The 27,918-nt window shown below is 40.4% G+C and overlaps 1 protein-coding gene across 5 annotated transcripts in view; it reads right to left on the bottom strand.

Annotated features, from left to right (window-relative positions):
• LOC126161668 (protein PHTF1) overlaps positions 1-27,918 on the bottom strand; it is a 208,230-nt gene that overhangs the window by 66,789 nt on the left and 113,523 nt on the right. For all 5 annotated transcript variants that reach the window (XR_007534942.1, XR_007534944.1, XR_007534943.1 and 2 more), the window contains 3 exons: positions 3,466-3,535; positions 3,218-3,358; positions 297-798 (listed from right to left, as the gene is read on the bottom strand). Coding sequence is in view for 1 of the 5 variants with exons in the window: in XM_049917664.1 (XP_049773621.1) it covers positions 297-798; positions 3,218-3,358; positions 3,466-3,535 (713 nt within the window). In the remaining 4 variants the exon portion in view is untranslated. The remainder of the gene's footprint in view (positions 1-296; positions 799-3,217; positions 3,359-3,465; positions 3,536-27,918) is intronic.

The following is a 27,918-nucleotide window of genomic DNA, read 5'->3' as shown; positions in this document are numbered from 1 at the left end:
GATATCCAGTATTTTAAAATTTGTGAATATAAAACTCAATAAATTCAATTTCAGAGCTAGGTTAAAACTGCAGAATTCCCTGAGATTTTATGAAATTCTCTACTATTTCTCTGATTTTTCCACATAAAATGTAATTCTCTGAGAGTTCCGGTTTTCCAGACGAATTGCCCCCATTACTTGAGACATAAGCAATTAACTTATTCCACTGAAACTGAACAATGCATACTTATTTTTTATTAATAATAATAATAATAATAATAATGACAACTACAGTTGAAAAGATTATTTGTTCTTACCTGAACAGGAGTCCTCATTTCAGTATCGGAGCCATCTGTTTCATTGTCAGCATGATTACCATCAGGAACATAGCTATGACATGTGATAATCTCTGGTGACCAACTGTTCCTGAATTGTTTCTCCTTCCTCAGATCCTCTGTGCAAAGTGGGACAGCTGCTTCAGGAGTATCTGATAGATGACAGTATGGCTGTCCAGGCAATGTTTCTGGTGTAACATCACAAATTGAATCCTGTGAATTTTTTTCGCTAGACACACAACTGAGTGCAGACTGTTGACTCAACTCTGTCTTTGAATCACTGTTGCTTAAGCTGCTGGCAAAACTATTTTCACCTTTTTTATTTAAACTGGGACTTTGTTTATTTTCTTCTACATCATCACCTTCTTCAACAGCCTCTTCACCATTCTCACTTGAGCCATTACCTGTTAAGCTCTCAAAACCATCATCATCCAAAGGTGTCACTTTGCAATGGTTCTGGGCTTCCCTGTCTGTGTGTCCTTGCCTGGAATAATGACAATACCATTTGATGCACATGCACCCAAAATATAAGACAGGTATATGAGAAGTGTCTGGAGGAGAGAAGCATTTTGTCTGTCTCTTATATACTGTGTTGACCTGATTATACAACAATTTTCCCCAAACTCTTAATTTAAAATTTACACAGTCACCTTACACCCACAGACTAATCCATCACTGCAGAGGTCAACATTTTTACATTGTGTAATAGAGCAATGTACGGGTCGTCTTAGATTTACAAATGAAGCTTTGGCAATTGAAGTCGCATGCAGATTTATTTTTAGACCTGGGCACGTGATACTAGTATCTGATACAATATTGAATATAATTGAACAATTACATGATATTTGAACAAGTGAATTAGACATGCGAGATACTATGAACTAGCCACAACAATACGCAAGAATTCTGTTTAAAAACTGACACTTTCAAGAAACACCATTAAGTCCCATCATTGTACAAGCTCTTGTTGTACTTGAACAACAGGTTTTCAATTAGTGTTCTATACTGAACTAGCACATGTGGATATATAAACATGCTGATTTTAAGTAAAAATTATTACTAAACTCTGAATAAGGTACAATATTTTATTTTCTTATGAGAGGCTGTAATGATTTTCCAAATGAGTTACAAAGAGAGTGTTGTTCCCGTTCACATTTTATTAGGACCACATGACACAGTTTTAAAAAAGAAGGTAGCTTCTTTGAAGGAGTACATGACAAATTTAATATTTGGGATTTGCATCCTATTCTATCTCAATATAGGTACTATTACTTATCAACAACACTTACATAACGAAAGATATAAATAGTAGTAGAACTGTATTTGAAAAGCCAGATTAGATGGATGTAAGTAGAGGGAAAGGTGGTGGTGGTGGTGGTGGTGGTGGTGGTGGTGGTGGTGGTGGTGGTGGTGGTCATCATCATTGGGGTGGTTCTGACCACAGCAACTATTTAGGAAGAATGTATCAAACCCTAAAGGAAGGAGGAGGCTGGAATGAAGTGGTCTGAGGGAAGGGCAGGAGAGAATATACAGAGAGAGAGCAAAAAATTCTGGAGGAAAAATAACTGAACAGCAGAGAATAAAGCATTGAAATTGTTCTTTGCCCTAGGACAATCAACTGGGACATGAACGAATAATGTTTATTTTACTTATTTGTCTTTTGAATCACACTTGGATAGAACATGCACATAACAATGCTGGACAAGACAACTGTGAGGCTGCTCCCCCGGCCCACTGGTAAAATACAGCACAGCACACTTAGTATTGCTGCAGATGGTATAAACACATAACATTTTGTACACATATTTTACATTAGTGTTTATTTCTTTTGCAAAAATCATTCCTGCAATCAATTTTACATTTATTTACACACACAGGGAGAAAAATTCAGACACTGTGTAAAATCAATGATCAAGAAAGTAGGTTTTCAAATTCCTATTAAACAGAGGCTAATTTTTGTATTTGTTTCTGATGGCAGACTGTTATAAAATTGAATACATTAGTTAAATGGTGAATTTTTGCAGGCAGAAGTATGTATTCTTTGCACTTAGAAGCTCATTTTCTGCTTTGTACCGTGATCATGGAGACACACATTTTTGCTAAATTTTGTGATGATGTTTTATTAAACCTTGTACATTTCTAATACATAAGAGACTGACTTTTGGAAGAGAGGCCTGCAGCTGTCAATTGACTTTGCACTATTCACTATTCATTACTCTCACAGCTCTCTTCAGATTGAAGAGAATGTCTGAGGTATGTGGGCAGCCTCCCCAGAGTATGACAGCATACTTTATTATATGATGAAACTGCACACAGTAAACATTGCCAACAATACCTGGGCTTGTGCAGTATACAAAGTTAACAATACCTGGGCTTGTGCAGTATACAAAGTTGCATAAAGTGTTGCAACTTGATTCAGCTTTCTGTTAGTTTTGCTGATGTGTGTTTGGCATTTTAAGTTATCCAGGACCCATGGGCCTAAAAATCTTATTTGTGATAGAGGGGATTTTTCAGAGCCACATATTTTAATATCAGACAAATTTCTTGGTTCTCAGTTGAAAGTTCAGGAAGGTACTGGTGATAAATTCAATACAAAAGGGAAACAAAGTTAAGGTGGGACAGCATACATGTAAAAATTCAGAAAACAAATGGAATCACCTGAAGCAAAGCCAAGTGCTAAAATGTTTACAGTGCATTTTCAACTGTCAAGGATATAAAGTACAATAATAAGATGATATGACAAAGAGTGGACTCTTACTTGCAGAGAGATTTTCCTTATAAAATATATCACACTAAGTTCAATTCAATTGCGTTAACTAATACACACAAGTACACAGTTTAAAACCTGAGGGATTAGTGTCACAGTTACCAGTGCTCAGAAAACAAGAGAATGTAATACAAACCTGTTTCTGTGCTGCTGTCTCTCAGAGGGACTATTACTGTCTCCAACAGATTTTGGTTTCCCTAACAAATCAGGTTTTTTCTTTTGTTTGCATGAAATATCCCACATAACTGTAGACCTCTTTACATCATCAGACGAAAACCTAAAATACGTATATACTTTTAGATAAAATATTTATTAAGTGGACGTCTTGTAATTCATGTCCTCCATAACAAATTGAGATCACATAACACTATAATGGAAACGTACCTCCTAATTAGTGGCCGTTTTTGGTAACTGCTGAGTGTCTGGTCATCTATGTCTTCAGTCTTTTCAGATACTGGAAGAAAAGCAAAATCTCTTATAAATGATATAAACATAGGACTATGATCTATTTCACTTTCCATTCTAATATCTTAATAGTGAAGACTTTAATAATAAAATAACTTTAATGTAACAATATTAGGAAAATGACAGCTTGCTAATCACTGCAGACCTAAAGATCACATGTCGAGCTGCGAACACACACACACACACACACACACACACACACACACACACACACACACACACACAGCTCTGGTCCAAGCTGCAGGTCATTTGTGCATTGCCTGCTTGAGTGTGTGTATGTGTTTTATCTTTTCTGAAGAAAGCTTGGCTGAAAGCTGAATGTGTAACAGTCTTTTCGTTGGCCTGTCTGCACTCAATAGGTCATCTTTACAGTGAGTAGCAATCTATCCTTTTCCTAATATTGTTGATATTCCAACATGAACTTCCCACTGTTTAACTTCAATGTTATCCACTGGAGCTGATGTTAGCACCCTCCTTGTTACTTGCACGGAACACTGAATAAGAGCTCACTTTAACCAGAATATATGAAAAAAATAATTTGGTACCCTTCATTTTGTGTAAAAACTGCTACCCATTTCCTGATCATCTTATAACCAACCATGGTAAAAAAATTTTCAGTTAATCAGGCTGTTGTTTGCCAATATCAGCTTTTGATTTTAATGGGTTCATAAATGTTTGTATTAATTTTTCTTTCAAATCACACTTACTTTTGCCCCTCTAATGAGTCACATTCCTTCAAATGCTCTGTCATAATTATTTTTCACTTTAAACTTCAGTCTCATTCTTTCATATTAAAATTATACACAGATCTTATTCATTCTTATGAGCAGCTGACCAACGTTTCTTCTTAAAGGATTAGAACACTGGTTCCATTTATTTAACCCTTTCAGACCCTGTGGTTACAATTGTGTACATCAATTTTCACGACGTCTTAACAGCAATAGAAATATTTTTCCTCAATTTGGAGCTGATGTACACATTTGTGAATGTTTATTCTTTTCACCACGCACAAGTACTGCTACCTGTTGTGCAGCGCTATAAACATATCAACAGATTAATGTAGCAGTGCAGAGCAGTCTGTGACCTTCAAAGTAGCTGGTAGTCTTTGGTAAGCTATAACCCACAGTATAGTTGAGTACCAGTATTGCTGTTTTGCATGAACATTGTAAAATGTTTGATTTATTTATTACAACAATCAATATTCCAAAATCATTTGTTTTAGCCAACAAAAAAGAAGCGATGTTGTTCTGTGGGCACAACTGTAGCCATGAGGTCTCAAGAACAATGTTTTACATAACTTTGAGTATCTTGTGTTTCCTTCATATGAAGTGCTTGTAGGAACAGTTTGTTGATGACAATGTCATTAGGTCTACTGTAAATTATTATTTTAGGGAAATACCACTACTGATATTATTATTTGTGAATATTTCAGTTCTGTTGATCATGTCAAAGAAACAGTATTTCAACAATGAGCGAGATGCAGATGCCATTTTAGAGATGCTGCTGAATGGAGAGGTGTCTGATATCGATTTATCATCAGATGAAGAATCATTTCCTGATGTAGAATCCTACTGTACTTCAAGAGGGAAGGAAGTCAGAGTGGGGGCTGACAAAATAAACAGGGGAGAAACCAATGATGAGTCAACTGCAAATAATGAAAGTGGTGTGTGCAGTGACAACGATAGTGATATTCAAGACAGTGATCCACTTACTAACAGTGAGCTCAGTGATGTGAAATACATTTTGTCAGAAAAAAAAAAGACATCAAGTGGCATCATCGTCCTCTCTCTATACTGGATTCATATTACGAATGGGAACAATGTATTGAAGAACAGGAAATACTTTCTCCTTCAACTTATTTCAGCAAGTACATTACCAATGATTTGTTCAGTACTACGACTGATATGACAAACCTATATGCCTTGCAGAGTGGAATAATTAGCAATTTCAAACAAACTACACCAGCAGAAATCCAAATCTTGTTTGGGCTTCAAATAATTATGGGAACTCTAAAATTTCCTAGAGTTCGAATGTACTGGGACATAACATTAAAATGCAATTAGTCTTGGACAGTATGCCCAGAAATAGATTCTTCCAACTCAGAACAAATTTACATCTTGTTAACAACATGGCTATACCAGCAGACAATAAAGACAAGTTCTATAAAGTTCGGCCCTTTATATACTGCCATCCGTAACAGGATTTCTCGAATAGAAAATGAGGCCGACCATCTGCCACACCTCCAGATACACATGTTCAAAGACGACGAGGAGAAACTAGGCCTCCAGAAGAGATTCAGTTTGATGGAACACAACACTTGCCTCTTCGTGAAAATGGTGCACTGCCTACCAGGTGCAAATTTCTGGGATGCAAGGGACATTCATGAAAAAAATGCGAAAAATGTAATGTACATCTTTGTTTGTCAAAGGAAAAAAAAAAAAAAATGTTTCCGTTCATTTCATGTCAATTAGAACCACATAATGAACATAATTCCTGACTCATTTCATTTTTAACTAAAACTATGGAGAATTTTGCATGTATTCTGTATGTGTAGTGTTTAAATAAATTAGTTTTGTCTCCTATGATTTCAGTGTTGATTGAGACCCAGTGTACACAAATGTGTACAAATTTTTTTTTTTCGGAAATTGTAACACATCTTTTTATAAATGTTGCTTCTAAAATCATTAAAAAATCATCCAAGTCCATTACAGTATTTTAAAAAATTTTCCTTCCACCCGAAAAAATTTGGGTCTGAAAGGGTTAAGATATGTAAACAGAGTCTGGGTAACCTTCCCTTCCATTCTACCTTCACTACTTTTCTCTTTCATCTCCAAGGGAGGAACAATTACTTCTGAAAGCTGGGACAGTTTCTTCTACTTCAATGTGTATCTATTGGTAGTAGTGAGAATTTCCTTTCCTGAAGGTAAGTACTAGCTATCCACAGTATTGTAATTTTATAGTTCTCTCAAGTAAACTTAGAATGCTGAAGGTAAGATGGTTACATCACGTAACTAATGAGGAGGTACTGAATAGAAAAGAAATTTGTGACAAAACTTCGCTAAAAGAAGGTGTGTGTGTGTGTGTGTGTGTGTGTGTGTGTGTGTGTGGGGGGGGGGGGGGGGGGGGGATCAAAATTGTGGAGGGAGACCAAGAGATGAATACAGCAAGTAGGTTCAAAAGGATGTAGGTTGCAGTAGTTATTCAGAGGTGATGACACCTGCACAGCATAAGAGTAGTGTGGAAAGCTGCATCAATGAACAATGAGATTTATTACTAAATCATATTATGTGGGTATTTTGGCAAGGCAGTTACGTAAAAGCTGGTGACCGTAGGGGACTCAGTAGATATGGTCATTTTGTGGAGCGATGATATATTTGATTAATTTTGTAATTTGAACTGCTGAAAGAAGATAATATAAAATATATATAAACAAAATAGACAACAGGGAATGTAGACAAATAAAAAATGCATGCAAAGCAGATGCACAGATACAACTTATAACCAAGTTAAAGAAACCTTTGAAGAAAAGAAAAGCAGCTATAGGTACATCAGGACTACCGATGGCAATCAATGCTAACAAAGGAGAGGTCCCAGCGATTGGATTGAATATTTGAAAGCATCTACATGGTGACATAGGATGAGGTTGAAGGTATTGTCCTTCGGCCATTCACCATAGTGAGCCCAATTTGCGAGTAATCAAAGAAACAATTTCGGAATTTCATGTAATGCTCTACAGTTTTAAAAATACAAATGTTAAACGGACTGATTGCATAGTGTTAACGGTTAAAGTATATTCCTCACATGAAAATGTTATGAAATTTAATTTTAAATCTTTATTAAAGTGACTTTGATCATTATTTTTATTCAATTAATTAGTTTAAAAGTAATTATGTCATTTCTATTCCTTTATCACGTCATACAAATCATCATATTAACTTTTTCATTTGCTTTCATTTTAGGTTCTTATCATTGTTTTTTCCATTTGGAATCTTTGTACATGTGATTTTGATGATAATAATAATAATAATAATAATAATAATAATAATTATTATTATTATGTATTAACTTTCATTCAGTTTCTTCTGTTATATAATCTTATATTTTTGCCCATGTGACTCCATTCATTGTTTCTGTTCCTCATTTTGCTGGAATTACATTTTACTTATAATCCCTCCTTTCATTTAAATCTTCATCTACTTTATTTTGTCCATAGTGGAATAAGAATTTGTGTGAAATGTTTGAATGGTGAACACCATCCGAAAGACATCTATATATTGTAACAAAAAAATACACTTTTGACACAATAGCAGTCAATGTGAATAGATTATTTCATCTTTTGTTTTTTAACTAATAGATCGGCATTTCCAAATGTTCAACACATTGCAGTCTGGCCTCAGGGACTGCCGCAATCCCTTAGAAGTAGTACACTTTTGCACCTTTGCTGCATGGTTCCTGACCAAAAGATAATGAAGAAAAGCAAAATCTTTTAATTGATGTTTGTATTTTCATCCTATACCTCAACATCTGTTTAAAGTTTTTTGAAAGATATCCCATATTTACAGAATCATTATATTTTGATAATTAGAAGATTCAGAGATAGGAAAAAAAGTTTGTAATTGCAATAAATCAGAATTTATTAAAAAATAAATGTACAAAACTATTTCATTGAATTTATACAACTCTTTTCATTGAGCAAAATTTGTCTTTATGTGATATTGCTTGAAACAGTTAGGTAGACACAATCCTGTGTTACATTCTTCACACCACCATCTGGTCTCCCTTTTTGCTAGTTTGCCAGTACTGCATGTGCCCTTCTCAGAGCAAACAATGCAGTATCTTGACGCGTACTTCTTGCTTTTTGTCAATGGTACGTGAGTGGGGAAATGCCTTGCTGTTAGCCTGTTTGCTGCTGAACCCTGCTTTTCATTTTCGTTGAGAGCTGCACCTGATTTCTCGAGTATTTGTTTCCCCAGGTTCACCATAAAAGTAAACAAGCTGGTTCGTTTGTGAGAGACAGGCCAAAGTTTCTTGTACAGAATGTAAGAATTGACCACACACATCATAAATATATGAAAAAATACATTTTTCCAGCATTTCATTGTTCGCCATTGCAAATTATAGTTAAATCACTAGCTGATTTTGATCAACAAATTTTACTTTCATTGTAATCAAGTATGAGGTCAGGCTTCAGTTTTTCTACCATTCCAGCCTTGGATTTTGTCTTTCTCACACTACTTGTAATTCTGTGTTTGGTAGAAAGGGCAAACACATCCTTAGTATCTTTCCAGTGAAGTGCTGATACGGAATTTTTTCTCCTGAATACCATTTCACCTCTTCTTAGCTTATTCTGTTCGAATTCCTGTGGTAAGACTCTTCTGTTTCTCATTACTGATGTGCCCTCATCAAACAATCTTTCAAATAATTTTACAGAAGTATAAAATTGGTCCGTGTACAGTTTATAACCCTTATGTAGATAACTGTTGCACAAACATGGCACCGCTGAATCTGCACTGTTGTGTTTTTCACCTGCAGCAGTGTACACTTCACAGTTCAAAACATATCCTGTTGCTGAAACACCTAGAGTGAAAAATTTTATATCATACCTGCTTGGTTTGTTCTTGATATATACTCGAAATCGAATTCTCCCTCTGAATGGACATAAACCTTCATCAACTGTGAGATTCTTGCCAGGATAAAAACTGTTTTTGCTTTTCAGTACAAAGTTATATGTCGGATTTTGTGTATAGGTTCACGGTTTGGTTGACCCCTTCGTATGTAATTATAATTGTTATTCACAATAAGCATAAAGTAAATTGACCTAAATCTGTCTCTTTTCATGATTTTTGCAGGTAAAGAGGAATCTCGCGTTAGCTCACTGCTCCAATAGTCTGTAACATTTAGTTTGTGTACAAGGCACATGTGAATAATTACAGCAAAAAGACTGATACATTTCGTGTGTCACAGCAGACCAAGTGGCCCAAAGCGACCTGGAATTTATCTTATTTTGCCTCCGCAATTTGGAAATTGTTGCAGCAGCATAGTGGTTTGTTTCTGTCTCTATGTTTATGACATTTGCGTCAATAAAGACGCTCCAACAGTCAAATTCAGTGCTTTCGGCATTCAAGGGTGCCAAGACATTACTCACGCCTTCAAAGAGCGGTAATAGACGTTGAACATCGTCATTTACCCAGTCAACAACGTTGCTTTGGGACTCCTGCTGTTGTGTTCTGCCTTTGCCTCGTTGAATGGGAGCTTCACACTTTTCTAATACGTCTGATGGCCATTTTCATTTTCGAAACACTCGCTGTTACATTCAAAATAAATGCTGCCTGTTTGCTGTGCAAGTGCACATAATGTTTTGTTCCCTGTATTGTATCGCATGTACCTGCAGGATTAAAAAGCATGCATACTGGGCAGCATTGTCATAAACTTGGTCCGAATTTATGAATGCTATATATATATATTGGTCTTTCTTTAATCTAAGTCGCAAATAAAACTTTCGGCCCATAAGGCCTTCGTCAAAAATAGGCAACAGACAGCAATGCGACTCAGCATCTCTGCTATATGGTGAGTGGCAACTTTCCTTTTCATAATACTGTTACATTCAATCCTGGCTTTTCCATTGTTTGATCTTTCTTTAACCCTTCTTGGGAATTTTTCAGTCTTAGTGCTCAGTTAAAATTTTGTAATTTTTACTGGTAAGAACTGATACTCTAACAGAGAATTTTATTTTAGCATGCAACTGCAGAGTAATACTGCAGCAATAAAACTGAAAAGAGAGAATAACACAATAAAAACTATTTGCAAAGAAAATGCGCCACTTACAGCAACAAAAATCGTACGCAAAAGCATCTGCTGACAGAAAAAAGTTTCAAAGGCTTTAGGATGAAGATTATGCAATACTTAGTAATTACAAACTGCTATTGATGACTGTGACATCCCAACTGTTTACATTTCTAACAGGTAGCGGGAAAATACTGTGTGAATGGTGTTTTGAGAAAGGTTACTTTCAAAGTGAACTGCCTGTGCTCTTATTGGCTGGAAAGAACTATGATTGGCTGACAATAGTGCATTGCAATTTAGATTTCAGTGCTTCAGGAGCTATTGTGCTGTATTTGGAATTCTTATTTATACTTTCATAATACAAAAATATGGAAAGTAAATGTGACTGCCACACATCAAAGATCTTTTCAGAACGCATCATTTTTCATTCTACTGTGTGTTATTTATAGTCTTGAGTTAGGATTTAGCGACTATGGCTTATTAAACCAAAGGTTGTACAGTAATTCTCACACCTGTCAGCATCGGCATTCTTTGGCATTGGGACTATTCCATCCTTCTTTAACTCTTTAAACAGTTTGTCGTCGTCGTTCTCTCAATCAACTTAATAATTTTGAAGGAATGCCACCTACTCCAACTGTTGTGTTTAATATTAGTTCTTTCAATGTGCTGTTAATTTTTCACTCTTGATTGACCTCCTCCATCATTTGCATAATATTATCTTTATTTCCTATATGTAAGCTTACACTCATTTCCTACAAGGAGAGGTCCCCAGAGGTGGGATTGACGTTTTGAACCATCCATACAGATTAAGCTCCAAGGTATCACCCTGGTGGACCCTTGTTTGCTAGTAATCGAGGGGGGAAAAAATTGGAATTTCATGTGGTGGTCTACAGCTTTAAAAATAGAAATGTTACACAGGTTGGTAGTGTAGCTTGATGGTTAAGATACAGTCCTCACATGCGAAAGGTTGTGGGTTTGAATCTTATTATGTGCTTTGAAATTTTTAAATCTTTATCAAAATGACTTTGTTGTTATTTTAATTCAGTTGTCACGTTATTTTAGTCATTGTATTAACTGTTTCAATTGCTCTCATTTTTTCCTTCCTCTCATTCTTTTTCCATGTGGAATCTTTGAGCGTGTGAATTTATTTTATCTATCATAATATTTAACACATTCCGGTCGCTGCCCGTAGAAACTAAGAGCGCACGTTTATTGCTGTAACAGTCGGTGCTAGATGGTGTTCCTGTCTATTTGTAACTCAAAAAAGGCACCAAAACCATTCCCGCGCATTCATTCTTGCAGTGTGCTTCTGTAGTTCTCTTTATCACAAACATTTGTTGTAAAATGTAGGACAGTTTGACTGAAGAGGGAATTCTGAGGCTGCTCGAAGAATCTGGATCTGAAATTGACGATGATGGGTTCGAATCTGAAAATAGTTGTTCTGAAATAGATGGTAATTATAATGGTCAGTTATTGTGTTTAGGGATCACAATTATATTCTCGGCACTGTGCAGCAAACAGGCAGCAGTTATGAGTTGAAGCACATGAAAAGGACGCAGTAGCTGAAAAAGGAGGTGCACTGTTGCAGCCCATATTCTATCAGTACTTTCACCGAGCAGTAAAGGAGACCAAGGAAAAAATTAGCGAAGAATTAAAATTCATGGAGTTTTGCAATTTGAACAGCAAAAAAATTTAAAGAGGGTATAAAAAGCAGACTAAAAAGAGAGAGAACTTAAAATCAAACTTACATTTAACGATCAGGGAGTCTTTTACGTATTATCTCGGAGTTTAGTGTTATGGGGTTGGAATGTGCAGTTTAGATTGGGGGGGGGGGGGGGAGCAGATAGGGGGCCAAGCAGCCGAGGGGGGCCTGCCAGGGGAGGCCAAGGGCGGGCGAGTAGGTGGGGGGGGGGGGAGGGGGCAAGTGGGAGAGAGTGGGAATGGAGAGCACCTGAGTGGGAGAGGAGGAGAGTCTGAGTGGGAAAGAGAGAATTGGAATAGTGGAGGAATGGGAATGGATGAGTGTGAGAACTGGAGAGGTAGAGAATGAGAGTTGTGGGGAATGGAAGAATTAGGGAATGGGTAGGGGAGGAGAGAATTGGAGATGGGGGGGAAAGGGGGAATTGGGGAGCAGTGGGGGGAGTGGGCTTGGGGGAGAGGGGGGTGAGAGAGGGCAAGAGAGGGGGTAGAGAGGGGGGAGAGTGGGGGGAGAGGGGGAGGAAGAGAGAGGGGGGAGAGAGGGGGGAGGGAGAGAGAGGGGGAGAGAGGGGGGGAGAGAGAGGAGGGGGGGAGAGAGAGAGAGGAGGGGGAGAGAGAGAGAGGAGGGGGGGAGGGAGAGAGAGAGAGAGAGAGAGAGAGAGAGAGAGAGAGAGAGAGAGATAGAGAGGAGGGGGAGAGAGAGAGAAGGGGGAGAGAGAGAGAAGGGGGAGAGAGAGAGAAGGGGGAGAGAGAGAGAAGGGGGAGAGAGAGAGAGAAGGGGGAGAGAGAGAGAGAAGGGGGAGAGAGAGAGAGAAGGGGGAGAGAGAGAGAAGGGGGAGAGAGAGAGAAGGGGGAGAGAGAGAGAAGGGGGAGAGAGAGAGAAGGGGGAGAGAGAGAGAAGGGGGAGAGAGAGAGAAGGGGGAGAGAGAGAGAAGGGGGAGAGAGAGAGAAGGGGGGGAGAGAGAGAAGGGGGGGAGAGAGAGAAGGGGGGGAGAGAGAGAAGGGGGAGAGACAGAGAAGGGGGAGAGAGGGGGGGTTCACTTTGCTCCTACACATATGCTAGTAATGACAACACTTGTTGGTTTGTTTAAAAGAGGGGGATAGGGGCCAAACTACGAGTCATCGGTACCTTGTTCCTAATTAAAAAATGCCACAAGTGTGTGAATAAAATAGATGAGACATATAACACAAAACGGAAAGAAAGGAAAGACCACAAGAATGAAGGAAAGGCAACGAACACTAAAAGAACAAAAGAGGACAAGAGAACAACAGCGAATTGCAAGAAACAGTTAGAAGAGAGTAAAAAAGGAAGCACATTACAGTGGCTGGCCGACCACGACAATAAAAAGCCAGCCACCCTCCCACACATTAAAACCTTCACCCTAAAAGCACTAGGGTGTAGGACACAGAGGGACGAAGGACACGCACTAAAACCCAGATCGAGTGATAAAACCCATCCTCACGGATGAAACATAAAACCAAATCAGCCAATGAGGTGTTGTCTGCTAAGGTCAATGATAACGAGTCCAGCAACCAAAGATGAAGTCACAGGGCAGCCAAAGGAGGACACAGCAGAAGAATATGGGCCACTGTCAACCAGGCGGCGCACTGCACTGAGGTGGGTCTTCATGGCGCATGGCGCAGGAGGTAGCTGTGGGTTGCCCATACATAGCCAATGTGGAGCCTGGTGGTGGTGGTGATTAGTGTTTAACGTCCCGTCGACAACGAGGTCATTAGAGACGGAGCGCAAGCTCGGGTTAGGGAAGGATTGGGAAGGAAATCGGCCGTGCCCTTTCAAAGGAACCATCCCGGCATTTGCCTGAAACGATTTAGGGAAATCACGGAAAACCTAAATCAGGATGGCTGGAGACGGGATTGAACCGTCGTCCTCCCGAATGCGAGTCCAGTGTGCTAACCACTGCGCCACCTCGCTCGGTCAATGTGGAGCCTGCAGAGAATCATAAGAGTCCCTGCGAGAGGCCCTCATTGAGGATTTCCACACATTCGTGGTACCCTTAATGGCTTAAGAGAGGGGGGAGAGAGAGAGGGGGGAGAGGGGGGGGGAAAAAGGGGGGGAGAGAGGGGGGAGAGAGGGGTGGGAGAGAGAGGGGGGGGGAGAGAGAGAGTGTTTTCTGTGTAGCCTATATGACCAGCCTGTCAGCAAGTTCATTTCCTGGGATTCCGACGTGACCAGGGGTCCACACGAACACCACTGAATGACTGGACCATTCCAGGGCATAGATGGACTCTTGGATGGACGCTACCAAAGGATGACGAGGGTAGCACTGGTTGGTAGTTTTCAGGTTGCTCAAGGAGCCAGTACATAAAAGAAAAGACTCCGCAGGGCATGAACAGAGATACTGAAGTGCACGAGAAATGGCCACCAGCTCTGCAGTGAATACACTGCAGCCCTCAGGTAAGGAATGCTGTTCAATATGGCCACCGTGCATATAGCCAAAGCCAACACGACCATCAGCCACCAAGCCGTCGCTGTAAGCAACTTCAGAGCCCCGGAACACGTCAAGAATCGAGAGGAAGTGACAGCGAAGAGCAGCAGGGTTAATGGAGTCCTTAGGGCCATGTCAAAGGTCCAGACGAAGCTGCAGCCGAGGCTTACACCATGGAGGCATATGTGAACGGACTGCAGGTAGAGGTGGTAAAGGGAAGGACTCCAGTTCGAAGAGAAGGGACAACACATGAACCGCCATCATTAGCCCCGACCTCGGCCACCGATGCGGGAGATGGACTGCTGCGGGTGGGCAAAGGAGATGGTAATTCGGATGCTCAGGGGAACTACGAATGTGTGCTGCGTAACTAGTGAGCAGTTGCGCATGTCTGATCTGCAATGGAGGGACACCAGCCTCCATCAGTGCGCTGGTCACCAGACTCGTCCTAAAAGCTCCTGTTGTTAGTCGAACCCCACAGTGGTGCACAGGGTCAAGTAAATGCAATGTTGAAGGTGCTGCCGCACCATAAAACACACTCCCATAATCATTCCAGGATTGGACAAGGGCTCTGCAGAGCTGCAGCAGAGTAGAGCACCCCAACTGGTGTTGTTCAGGCAACGGAGGGCAATGAGGTGCTGCCAGCACTTCTGCTTAAGCTGACGAAGATGAGGGAGGCAAGTCAATTGAGCGTCAAAACCAATCCTAGGAATCAATATGTTTCCAATACAGTGAGTGGATCATCATTACGGTAAAGTGCTGGTTCTGGATGAACGCCAACAGATGACACACCACTTTGCAGCTGAAAACTTGAAGCCGTGGGCTAGAGCCCATGACTGTGCCTTGTGTATGGCTCCCTGTAGGCACCTCAGCAACACCAGTACTGGAGCAGCAGTACGAAATGGAGAAGTTATCTGCATACAGAGAAGGTGAGACGGAGGGCCCGACAGCTGCTGCTAGACCGTTAATGGCCGCTAAAAATAGAGAGACACTTAGTACAGAGCCCTGCGGAACTCCATTCTCCTGGATATGGATGTAACTACGGGAGGCACCAACCTGGAAATGGAAAGTACAGAGCGACAGGAAGTTGTGGATAAAAATCGGGAGCAGGCCCCGGAGACCCCACTCATACAATGAGGGAAGGATGTGATGTCGCCAGGTCGTGTTGTATGCTTTACACAAGTCAAAAAAGACAGCAACCAGGTGTTGCTGTGTGGAAAAGGCTGTTTGAATGGCAGACTCTATGGACACCAAGATCATCGCGGTAGAGCGACCCTGGCGGAAGCTGCCCTGACATGGAGCCAGCAGGCCACGAGACTACAGGACCCAACCCAACTGCCGACATACCATACGTTCCAGCAGCTTACAAAGAACATTGGTGAGGCTGATGGGCCGATAACTATCCACATCAAGAGGGTCTTTAACGGGTTTGAGCACAGGAGTGTTGGTGCTCTCCCGCCATTGCGAAGGAAAGACGCCTTCGCACCAGATCCAGTAGATCCAGTTGAAGTGACGACGAGATATCGCTTGTAGTCAGATGAGAGATGTTTAATCATCTGGCTGTGGATCCGATCTGGCCCAGGAGCTGTGTCGGGGCAATGTGCAAGGGGACTAAGGAGCTCCCACTCTCTAAAAGGGGCATTATAGGATTCACTGCAGCGTGTAGTAAATGAGAGGACATTCCCTTCCAGCCGCTGTTTGAGTGTGTGAAAGGCTGGGGGTTAATTCGCTGATGCAGAGGCTCGAGCAAAGTGCTCAGCAATCACGTTTGTGTTGGTAGATAACACGCCATTTATGGTAACACTGGGGACACCTATTGGGGCCTGGTACCAGAGAAGACATTTGATCTTTGCCCACACTGGGGAAGGTCATGTATGGCACACAATGGTCGAGACGTATCTCTCCCAACACTTCTGCTTCCATCGTTGGATAAGGTAGTGAACATGGGCACGGAGCCATTTAAAGGCTATCAGGTGCTCCAGAGAAGGGTGCCACTTATGCCGCTGCAAGCTGCTGCAGAGCTTGCCAACGCTCCTTAATTGCTTCAGCGACTTCCAGAGACCACCAAGGGACTGTCTTACACTGGGGGCACCCTAAAGAGCGAGGGATAGTGTTTTCTGCTGCACAAACAATTGTAGTCACCTGCTCAACCATCACATTGATGTTACCATGTGGGGGGGATTCAATGGTGACAGCAGCTGTGAAAGTTTCCCACTCCATCTTGTTTAAAGCCCATCTGGGCAGACGTCCATGGGCCTGACGCAGTGACAGGAAGACGGGGAAGTGATCACTACCACACAGGTCACCATGTGCTCTCCTGGATTGATGGGAGAAGTCCAGAGCTGCAAATTGATAAATGAATGGCCGAGTAACTACCATGAGCCACACTGAAGTGTGTGGCGGCCCCAGTGTTTAAGAGGCAGAGGTCAAACTGTGACAGTGAAGTTACGACATCTCTGCCTCGGCCAGTAAGCATGGTACCACCCCACATGGGGTTATGAGCATTAAAATCTCCCAAAAGTAGGAAAGGTTTAAGGAGATGATCAATCAGTGCAGCTAATACATTCAGGGGTACAGCACCATCTGGAGGAAGATATACATTGCAGACAGCTATTTCCTGTGTCGTCCTTATTCTGACAGCCACGGCTTCAAGAGGGGTTTTAAGGGCCACATGTTCACTACAGACCGAGTTTAGGACATAAACGCAAACTCCACCTGACACTCTATGATAGTCGCTACAGTTCCTGTAATATCCCTTATAGCAGCGGAAGGCAGGGGTCCGCATTGCCGGGAACCAGGTTTCCTGGAGGCCAATGCAGATAGCAGGTTTAAAGCTTAACAGTTGCCGTAGCTCAGCCAGGCGGTGGAAAAAAACACGGCAATTCCACTGGAGGATGAATTGTGAGACTGGGAAGGCATGGAACATTCAATGAGGCAGTTTACGCCTCAGAGTTACCTGCTGCCACTAACTTATTGCCTGAGCAGTCTATATCCATTGTGTCTGAGGGTCGGGCGAGATCTACGTCCTCAGCTGATGCCAAAATCTCCACCCCATCCTCAGACGTAGAGCTTGTAGGTAGCGATGGTGTGGGTTCCACCGCAATTTCCTTGGTCTCAGGGGTTTTTGTTTTGGATTTATCTCACTGCTCCTGGGTTTCCCTCGCTGGGAGGACTTCACTGGCTCAGTCTCTGGTACTGAGGATGAGCGTGAAGCCCTATGACCAGCTGCTTTTGAGCTCTTCAGCCACTGGCAGGTGTCGTCTTTCCCACTAGCAGAAACCTGGGAAGGGAGTGACCCAAGGGACCCCTTCCTAGCGAGAGAAGCTAAAGATGACTTACGCTTCTCCGGCTTAGAAGTGGGGACGGACGTCCCCGATGGTTGGGGGGCTCTTGCTACTGAAGTAGGTGGTGCAGGAGCAACAGGGAGGGAAATGTCCCCCAACCATCAAGGGGGCACGTATACTCTTCCGGCTCTGAGAGGTGACTTGGGTTGGCAGAGCTGATGGTGCCAGAACTGTTGTAGCAGTGGCGTAAGATGTCATACGCACAGGATGCAGGTGTCAAAATTTTCTCTTAGCCTCAGTGTAGGTCAGTCGGTCCAGGATCTTGTATTCCATGATGTTCCTTTCTTTCTCAAGAATCCTGCAGTCTTGCGAGCAAGGCAAATGGTGCTCACTGCAGTTGACACAGATGGGAGGCAGGGCACATGGAGTATTGCGAAGGGATGGGCGTCTGCAATTTCGGCACGTGACGCTGAAAGTACCGTATTTACTCGAATCTAAGCCGCACTTTTTTTCCAGTTTTTGTAATCCAAAAAACTGCCTGCGGCTTAGAATTGAGTGCAAGTACGCGGAAGTTCTGAAAAATGTTGGTAAGTGCCACCACAACTAACTTCTGCCGTCGAATATATATGTAACGCTACACAGGCATGCTTTGCAGGCACAAATATAAATACTGGCACCAAAATCTCTGCCTCCGCCCCGAGTTTCGACCAGTGCATTTTCATACATTATCCAACGAAGTAAATACAAATTCCATATTGTTCATCTTCGAATGTAGCAGCATTTCAATGTACTACGAAAATCCGACTGGCAAGATTGTTTTGGATGTTTGTCAGTATGGCCAACTCTACGTTCTGAATTTTTTCCTACCTGTGAGAAGAGATGGTTGTTAATAGGAACTTTTATGAATTGTGAAACACATGCAGTATTCTCTTCACCATTAGAATAATATGAATATAAACATTTTGCCAGGTATTCTTTCGTGTTTGCTGCTATCTCATTTAAATCCTGTTTGCCTAATAACCTACGAAACTAGTGTGAGACAACATCAAATGCGGAAGAATATACATATCATGTCATGTTTGTATTTGTATTATTCTTATGCCTAACAGTCATACAATCAGAAATGAAGCACGGCAATTGACTAGATTTTTAAATCTAAGATGACTCTAATTTCTGTGCAGAATGTAATGTACACAAGAGGCGTCTGCAAAGATTTTCAAACAGAGAAAATTTTTAGCTAAACTCTCATTCAGAACATCTATCAAACACAGTCTATTATTTGGTTCTTGTTGATCATTATCAAATACAGCAGCAGTGTAAGTAACAACAAATAGCAGTCTCTTGCCATTGTTTCGCTAATGAGACAATTCCTGTCTTTTTTTTATTGTAAGCGACGGTAGCGCGCACAAAAGCAAGCCATGCCGCGAGCGGCGACAGGTCTTAAACACATTATCAGAATGCGACAAACAATGCATGAGACAGTACAATAATGCATTTTCAGTTTAGAGTGACGTAAACACCTATAACAAAGAGAACGGCACTTATCAGATCAAAGAAAAATAAGCAACTGATTCAAACCAGATGAAGCACGTGAAAAAGGAAGGGTATCTGTATAAATACGGACGGAACGCCTGACACATAGCAATGGTTACCTGGTAAAGCTTAACTGCTAAGCTTACGACTCAAACCAAACTATTGTAGCTGTACCGTCATTCATTTGACCTAAATTGTGTCTCATATTACAATAGACAAACTTTGTTTCGATTTGGAGGTGCGACCTAAAACTTTTGTCTCCCCTTGAATTTCGAGTCTCAAATTTCAGGTGCGGCTTAGATTCGGGAAATTTTTTTTCCCCTGATTTCGAGTCTCATTTTGAAGAATGGAGGTCAAACCCTACAGGGGCCCATCACATAAAGGCTGAAACGTGTGAAACTCCTTTTAGTCGCCTCTTATGATAGGCAGGAATACCTTGGGCCTATTTTAACCCTTGGACCTGCAGGGGGAAATGACAAAACTATTCCACTTCATATACAAAAGGCATAAGACAGGCAAAAAACCTTCAGACTTCAAGAAGAATAAAATAATCACAGTTACAAAGAAACATGGTGCTGAGAGGTGTATTATTGAACAACTGCATTAACAGGGGTTGCAAAACATACGAATCATTTAGAGGAGAATGGAAAGACTGGTAGAAGCCAAGCTTGGAAAAGGTCAGTTATTGTTCTGGAGAAATGTCGGAGCTCCTAGGACAATACTGACTTTATGATTCTCTTCTGTCTACTCTGCTCCCATTTTCTTTTTTAGTTTTCTCTCGAGATGGGAATCTAAAACCTTCTTCCAAAACATTATCTGTTCAGTATTTCAAGTTCTTCACTCTTCATTTCTTTCAGATCACTCACACCAGGGAGGGTCCCCCCCTCCCCCCCTGCAGTTAACAAATTCTTTTGCACACGCTGTTTTCATTCATCTGAACCACCTTAACACAAAAAAATCTATGTTTTCTCATCGTTACATTTACTTGTCCAATTTTCTTGTACACATCTTCATTACTCCTGCTTCTATGTTCACCATTTTGTTTTGTTGGTTTCAACATTTTACTTAGCAGTTTCCTCTTTCTTTTCCATATCTCCTGCTTTACTCACACCCTGCCAATCGCGTGTGCATAAACGTTCTGGTTTTATTACTGGGATGAAGTGCTGTCTGTAACTTTTCTTGAGAGGAAGAGGGTTTCTTACTATACATATATTTAAACACCTGAGATGTCATTTTCATCTTCCTTGCTATGAGTTTAATAGCCTCCCCATCAAGGCTGTTGTTCTGTCTTACTTCACCGAACTATTTAAATTACTCGAGTCATAATTTTTCCATAATCTGTTCATGAAATATGGAGATCCCTCTATATTTATCATACATTATATTTTTGCACAAATTATTTGAAGAGTTCTTTTTAGCATGTCTCCACATAGTACTGCAAGATCATGAGCATTAGCTAAACATCAAATTTGAAGATTCTTGATTTTATAGCCCAACTGTACCTGGTCAATATACAGGGTGATTCATGAGGATTTGCAAGTATTTAAATATGTTATTCTACAAGTAAAACTAAAGAAAAAAGTTCATATAAACATAGGTCAGCAAATGTTTAGTTACATAGTTACAGCTAATAAAAGATTTTGCCCGAAATTTTGCAATTTCACTAATATGAAGCCATCACAAAACTGTACGAGGTTAAAGTAAAGCATGATTTCCATTTATTTTGTTGCCACTGATCTGGTGACTCTAATAAAACATGTCCCAGACATGTATCTGCAGTAGCTTTCCAGAACATCTACAGAAGCAAACAAGTAATTTCATAGAAATTTTAATTTATTAACTACCTGGCCCAATTTGTTTTTTAAACTCCAGACAATTGCACAAAGTTTTCAACAGAAGTTGTACAGAATTTAATTTTGGAAAAATGACAGTAATAACGTTAACTGAAACTGTATCAATGCGTCAGATAATCTGCTTTTATTAATATCATAGCAAGCTTGAATTCACGTTAAACAGGAAAAAACAAAGCTCAGTGTTAAGGAAGTTATACAGTGTACTTACAATTTCACACTACATTCACAATAAATGGTGAAATGTCTCCACCAAGTTCAACGCATTTATCTGCACATGTATGAACAGATTTTGTTGCTCATTTCAGTTTCAAAGGGTTGTTCTTAATTTTGTCTACTGCATTCATAATGCAAGCAATGCCTCACATGTATTGACTTTGTTCTCATAAACTATGTCTTCCATCCACACCCATACACAAAAACAACAAAATAAATTGTGCTTTACTTTAGCCTCGTGCAGTTTTGCGAAGGCTTCATATTAGCGAAGTTGCTAAATTTCAGGCACAATCATTTATTAGCAGTAACTCTGTAACTTAACATTTGTGGACCTTTGTTTATATGAACTTTTTCTTTAGTTTTACTTGTAGAGTTGGGTTGTTTTGGGGAAGGAGACCAGACAGCGAGGTCATCGGTCTCTTCGGATTAAGGAAGGACGGGGAAGGAAGTCGGCCGTGCCCTTTGAAAGGAACCATCCCGGCATTGTTAAAATATTTGCATATCTTCATGAATCACCCTGTATATATATTTTTTTGTGGTGCAACTAAATAATATTTTTCCTGTTCTTTCCATTAGTCTGCAGAGTACATAGCTTACCAAATGATCACTGACAAGAATATCCATTATGAACTTTGCTTCTGCCAGTAATGAACTCTACTTCTTTTACTAGTTCCTTTATCCTGATATTAGGCTCCCATTCTTCGTAAGGTGAAAAGTACCTGATAGCAATTTACATTCTTCTGGGCCCATTTTTAAGGTCATTGTATAATTATGATTCCAAGTATGCCACTATGTTTGTTTTATTTTACAACTGGCTTATTGTGGATGAATTGCCACCATAATGTTATCTGTAAATAAATGGTACATATTTTGGTACATTATTTCTAATTTTGTAGACAATTATTAAATGGATTTCATCATTGTGCATTTTTACAAACATCTGATAGTTCTGACATCCATACAATAATGGTGGTTCCGTCACTGTCTATTTGCTTGTTAGTTATGTTCCATTGGTGTTATTGTGTGTGGTTATCACCTTATCTGACTTATTACTGTATGTAGTTATCAGATTATATTCCTTACATCAATATTATCATGACAGATTGTTTGACAGACAATCCAGCGATACTGTATGGCTACAGGCAGTACTGTGTATCATTGCTGTTAAGTACTTACTGATCTTGCATGTCTAAATGGCATCACTAATTTTTGTAGGTGGGTTTCAATAGGCTGTGCTTAATCCTTCTTATTCGCATGTATTCAATTACAAATGGAAATAAAACATTTCCTTCTTGTTATTTATGTGTTGTACAGTCCTGTTAATTTTCATAGGTGCTTCTTACTAACTGCTTGTTGACAGGTTTTCCAGGGATGCTGTAAGGTTACGGTATAGTTAGTTTGAATCTATAGCTTGTTATGAATTTAGTTGTAACGTCATCTCTGGTTGTCTTGTATTATTTGTTTTTATGCCAATATCCCTTGTCCTGATAGATAATTACAATAAAGTTCTCTGTGTATTGCTTGTGTTTCAGCAGATTCACTCGTTCAGGATTTTTTGTGAGTATTTTCGTGTATATACACACACGGTTGCCACAAGTTTCCCCATGTAAAATTCCCAGATATTTCCCCGACTTCCACACAAGTTTTAGCACTTTTCCCTGACTAATTTTGAAATCTCAAGGGTAACTTAAGATGTAAGTTGACAATCTGACTTAGCAGCTACAGTACAAAAAACAATAATGCAAACGAGGAAATATCTGTAAAAAAAAACTTGCAAGCAGATGGTGTTTCCTGATCTGAGGAAAAATCTTAAGTACTAACATCAGTATCTTTTGTAATTAACTGTTTTTAAATAGAGAAAGCACCCCCAAATGGCGTCTGTGTTTCATTAAGACCAATGATGTTATTTTATTGCAATAAAACGAAACACATTTAGTGACAAAAATACGCATTTCCTTGGAGTCGCAAGACAGATTTAAAATACCTTCACTGATTTCAGAAACCACCTCAGAAAAAAGTAGGCCTTTTGAAAGATGTGTGTAAACCAACACAGTAGATGATCACCAATAAAATGTTGGTTCTACTACGTTCGTTATTGTCGGTTATTACCCACTGTGTTATATATATTATTTTATAAGTGTTTTATGATTTTTCTTTTGAGAAATCTACGAGTACACAGCGTACAAACCATCAGCAACTGACAATTGTTTTCTTCTTATCCTCCATATTTTCTAACACATGAACTGCTTTTTAAGTGCCAAAATGTACTAGAAAAAATAAAATGCTATAAAACCCCACACTGTTCTATCAACTTGTGGTGAGACAGTTGCAGTTCCCGAAATCCATCGCCCATGGCCTCTGGCCTGCTAAGGAGCACCGCAGTCCTGAGTCCATGGATAAACCATGAAAATCCACACACAAACAGACCCGGCCTGTGGGCAGATCCGTGAGACTAGATCCAATGGGTAGGGCCTACCCATTAGTGCGAATCAAATGGCTTCAAATTGGCAGGCCGCTGGTCTGGGCTACACTAAAAACTTTTTACCCCACACTCCTAGCTCAAATGTCACGATTCCGAACACTGTCTTTTCAGACAATTGCTGCAGCACTTCCGCACTGTAACAATTCACATGCTTTTTGTAAACTTGCTGACCACATGTGACAACTGTGATGTCAAACACTGCATGAAATTCTCACAGTGGGTCGTAACATATGCGGTGACAAAATAATGGGACAAATGCTGTCACAGAGTAAGTACACACACGCCGAAGCTGAACGACCAATAGCTGTGAAGCATTTTCAGTTGAATGCACCATCTCTGGTGCCTGCAGACAAATCAGTGGGGTTGTGGCCTTCATTTGTGTACAAGTTTTATTTGGTTTTTCCGGAAAAACGGTAAGTGTAATAACAGCGCAACAAACTGTTGTGAAGTTTCAGATGAAGCTTGGAAAAAGTGTTACTGTACTGTATCCTATCTTTTACTAAAAGAAGTGGTGTACCCTGTTTAGCATGTATGCGAGTTTTTTAGTGGTTCAAGCATTTCCAAGATGGCCGAGAAGCTGTTTAATATGACTCATGTCTTGAGTGCCCTTAAACATAAAAAAATGGATTGTTAAGTGGAGTATCTGATCGACTCAAGCTGTAGGAATTGACAAAGAATGAGCAAGGCAAATTTTAAATAACCAATATAACATGACAAAAGTGTGAGCGAAAGTGATGCCAAAAATTCTCATGATTGAACAAAAAGCTTGTGAAAAGGTTTGTACTGACACTTTGAATACCACTGAAAATGATCCTAATCTCTTGGAAAGATTGATTATGAAATGAATCTTGGTTTTTCACTTACAATCCAGAAACTGAGTGCCAATCCATTTCATTGGAATAGTCCAGCTTCACCAAAAGCGAAAACCATGAATGAACAAATCAAGATTTGAAATGATGATTGTTTCCTTTGATGTTGATGTTGATGTTGAGGGTGAGCCTGCCTGGCTAGCCGCTGGTCTAACATGCTGCTTCCCAAGCGGGAAGGCGTGCCAGTTCATGGCATGAATCTGCCCAGTGAATGCAGGCTGGTTCCCCATATTCCGCCTCAAGTTATACTATGTCGGCAATTGCTGTGCAAACACTGTCTCCACGTACGCATACACCATAATTACTCTACCACGCAAACAATTGGCGTTACACTCATCTGGTATGAGATGTGCCCGTGGGTGGGTGCGTGGGATTGTCCACTGATGGCCGAACCACACAGTAATCTTGAGTTCGGTGTGGGGCGGGTGGACTGCTGTGGCCTGTTGTCGGGTTGTGAACCACTGAGGGCCACAGCGGAATGAAGCCTCTCCGTTGTTTCTAGGTCCCCAGTTCAATACACAATACTGAGTGTGACAATAACTCAACACGTATGGTTTTGAAATGAAATGCTATACAGCAATAGTCCTGTTACACTAAACTGAAGCTATTATGCTACTGTCTCCATCATCAGTAACTAATAGAGAAACTGGAGTAATGGCTGCATATGGTTTCATAAGGAGTTGGAATACCTGAAAATTTTTACATTTATATCAACAATCAATAGTAAAGTGAGACTTGTTAATACACTAAATTATACAAAATTGTTAAATCATTCATGGCCACTTCTTGTCAAACTGCCTGTTGGCTTCTGTCTCGGATTCTTCAGCCGATGTTTCTTTGACAATTTTTCCAATGTTTCGCCAGAACAAGTGGTTGGCATTGTCAACGCCTCCCCCTCCCCCTCCCTTCCTGGTGGTGGTGGTGGACTGGAGTGCTGCGCTGAGCAGCTGTGCGGTTTGAGGCGCCATGTCACGGATTGTGTGTTCTCTCCCACCAGAGATTCAAGTCCTTCCTCAGGCATGGGTGTGTGTGTTGTTCTTGGCATAAGTTAGTTTAAATAAGTTAGTTTCAGTACTGTGTAAGTCTAGGGACTGATGACCTCAGCAGTTTGGTCCCTTAGGAATTCACACACATTTTAACATTTAGACTGGAGTCGAGCTCAAGGCTGCACATTATACGTACCTGGCATGCCAGCATTCAAGGGCTTTTCTTTGGTCATTTCCGGTCTGGTTCTCTCTTGTTACCTGCAACAGTCGTTTGCTGCAGCATGTGAATCCAGAATCTGTTCACCTAGAAGTTTTCTTCTTTTTTGTTGAAGCTATCTTGTATTTGTGTGTTCTGTAGCTTCTCTGAACAAGTGGGTGTGACAGCTCTTCTCTACAGTCAGAATTACGGTGTCAGTGAATTTTACTATGTTGTTGGCCTCACATAGCGTGTGTTCTGCCACAGCCAATTTTTCAACCCGCCCAGCCTGCAATGCAACTTATGTTCTATAACCATGGTGTTGACTAATAGTCCAGTCATTCCAACATAAACATTTCCGATGTGGATGGTATGTGGTATATTCCCAACATTGCAAGAGGGTCCCTTTTCTTCTTTGCCAAACTAAGACACACTTTTATCTTCTTTGTCAGTTTATAAATAGTCTTTATGGTATGTTTGCGCAATGTACAGCTGCTTCTGTCCTTCACTCTGGGAATGTATGGCAGAAAGGCTGTACCTGATATTGCTTTTTCTGATGTGTCACTTCGCCGAGTGTTTGAATCTGTTACACTTCTAATACAACCGATGGAGTACCCATTGCTGCTCAGAATACTTTCCAGATGTTGCCTTTTGTGTCAGAGGTGCTGCAGCTCACATTGTCATCTTGCTCGCATTACGAGTGTCTTAATCAAGCCCCTTTTCTGGCTCGGGTGATTTCACAGTATGTGCAGCCGTGGGGAAGTGTGTGTCGTTTTCGATACATGCTGTGTCCCAAGTTTTCACAATTCCTTGTGACCAGCACATCTAGAAAGGGTAGTTATTTGATCTTTTCTACTTCCATGGTAAATTTCATGTTGGCATGGAGGCTGTTCAAGTGTCTCAAGTGTCACTGAGCTGTTCCTCACCATGGTTACACACAACAAATGCATCACTGACATACCTGTACTCGTCTTAGGTTTACAAGGTGCCAAGTCCAGTGCCTGTGCTTCGAAATGTTCCACGGAGAAGTTGGCCACCAACGGACTAAGAGGACTACCCATGTAATGCCTTCCAGCTGTTCCCAGAGTTTGCCATGTGAAATAGCTCGTAGTGAGACAGTACCATGTTCTTTCATACATAGCTCATCATGAGCTGTTTCATGTGGAATGGCAAATTCAGAGAAGTGACACATTGGAAAAAGAAATGTCAGGTAAAGCCTTTTTGCCATACATTCACTAACTCCACTACCCTTTGGACGGAAAAATGAAAAATATAAATCTAGTCCTCACACTCCAATACAAGCCCCAAGCCCAAGATCCAAATTTCACAAAAAAGTACTCTGTACTAATATTGCATGACCAATAGCAAGTAGAAAGAAAAGAAAGTAGTATAAAAAGAAATAGAAATGAATCTTGGTAGCAAAGTAAACTAATGTTTTGAAAAAGAATAAAAAAGAAATAGAATCCATTAGTTTCAAAATAAAATAATAGTGTAGATCGCAAGGTAGTAGACTTGTAGGTCACGGAGTATAGCAAGTGACCTCAAAGAATACTTCTTGTGAGTACTCTTTGAGGACACTGCGAAATACAGAAGCTAAAGTTGCACATTGTTAATGTGCTTCTGGCGCCTGCCTTGTCGCGTCGTAACTGAACTTGTGCGCTCGTACATAATATTGGTAAGCAGTACGAGATGGTTTGTTACATTTTGAAGATTTGCGATCTGCTAGAAATGATTAAAAACTGAAAGAGGTAAATCAGCAACTTTGAAAATATCTTTGAAGTAATTCATGCTCGGAAAATAACCGAATATATTGTCTTAATTTGATTATTACCAACGAAAGACTGAACTTGGACACAATGCGATAGGGCAATTAATGTACCTAAACTGTGTTAAAGTAAAAAGTGTAATCTGGACCAGAAAGGTTACTTCTTTAAGACAATGATATGATGTGCATAGACTAGAATTAACCAGCATAAAGTGAATTTACAGTGGTTGACATTTCTTTCAACCCATTTAATATTACGTGTTCAT

This window comes from Schistocerca cancellata, chromosome 2 (genome assembly GCF_023864275.1).
Source record: "Schistocerca cancellata isolate TAMUIC-IGC-003103 chromosome 2, iqSchCanc2.1, whole genome shotgun sequence".
Lineage (NCBI taxonomy): Eukaryota > Metazoa > Arthropoda > Insecta > Orthoptera > Acrididae > Schistocerca > Schistocerca cancellata.
The sequence above is the reverse complement of the archived record's forward strand: the minus strand, read 5'-3'. Positions and strand labels throughout refer to the sequence as shown.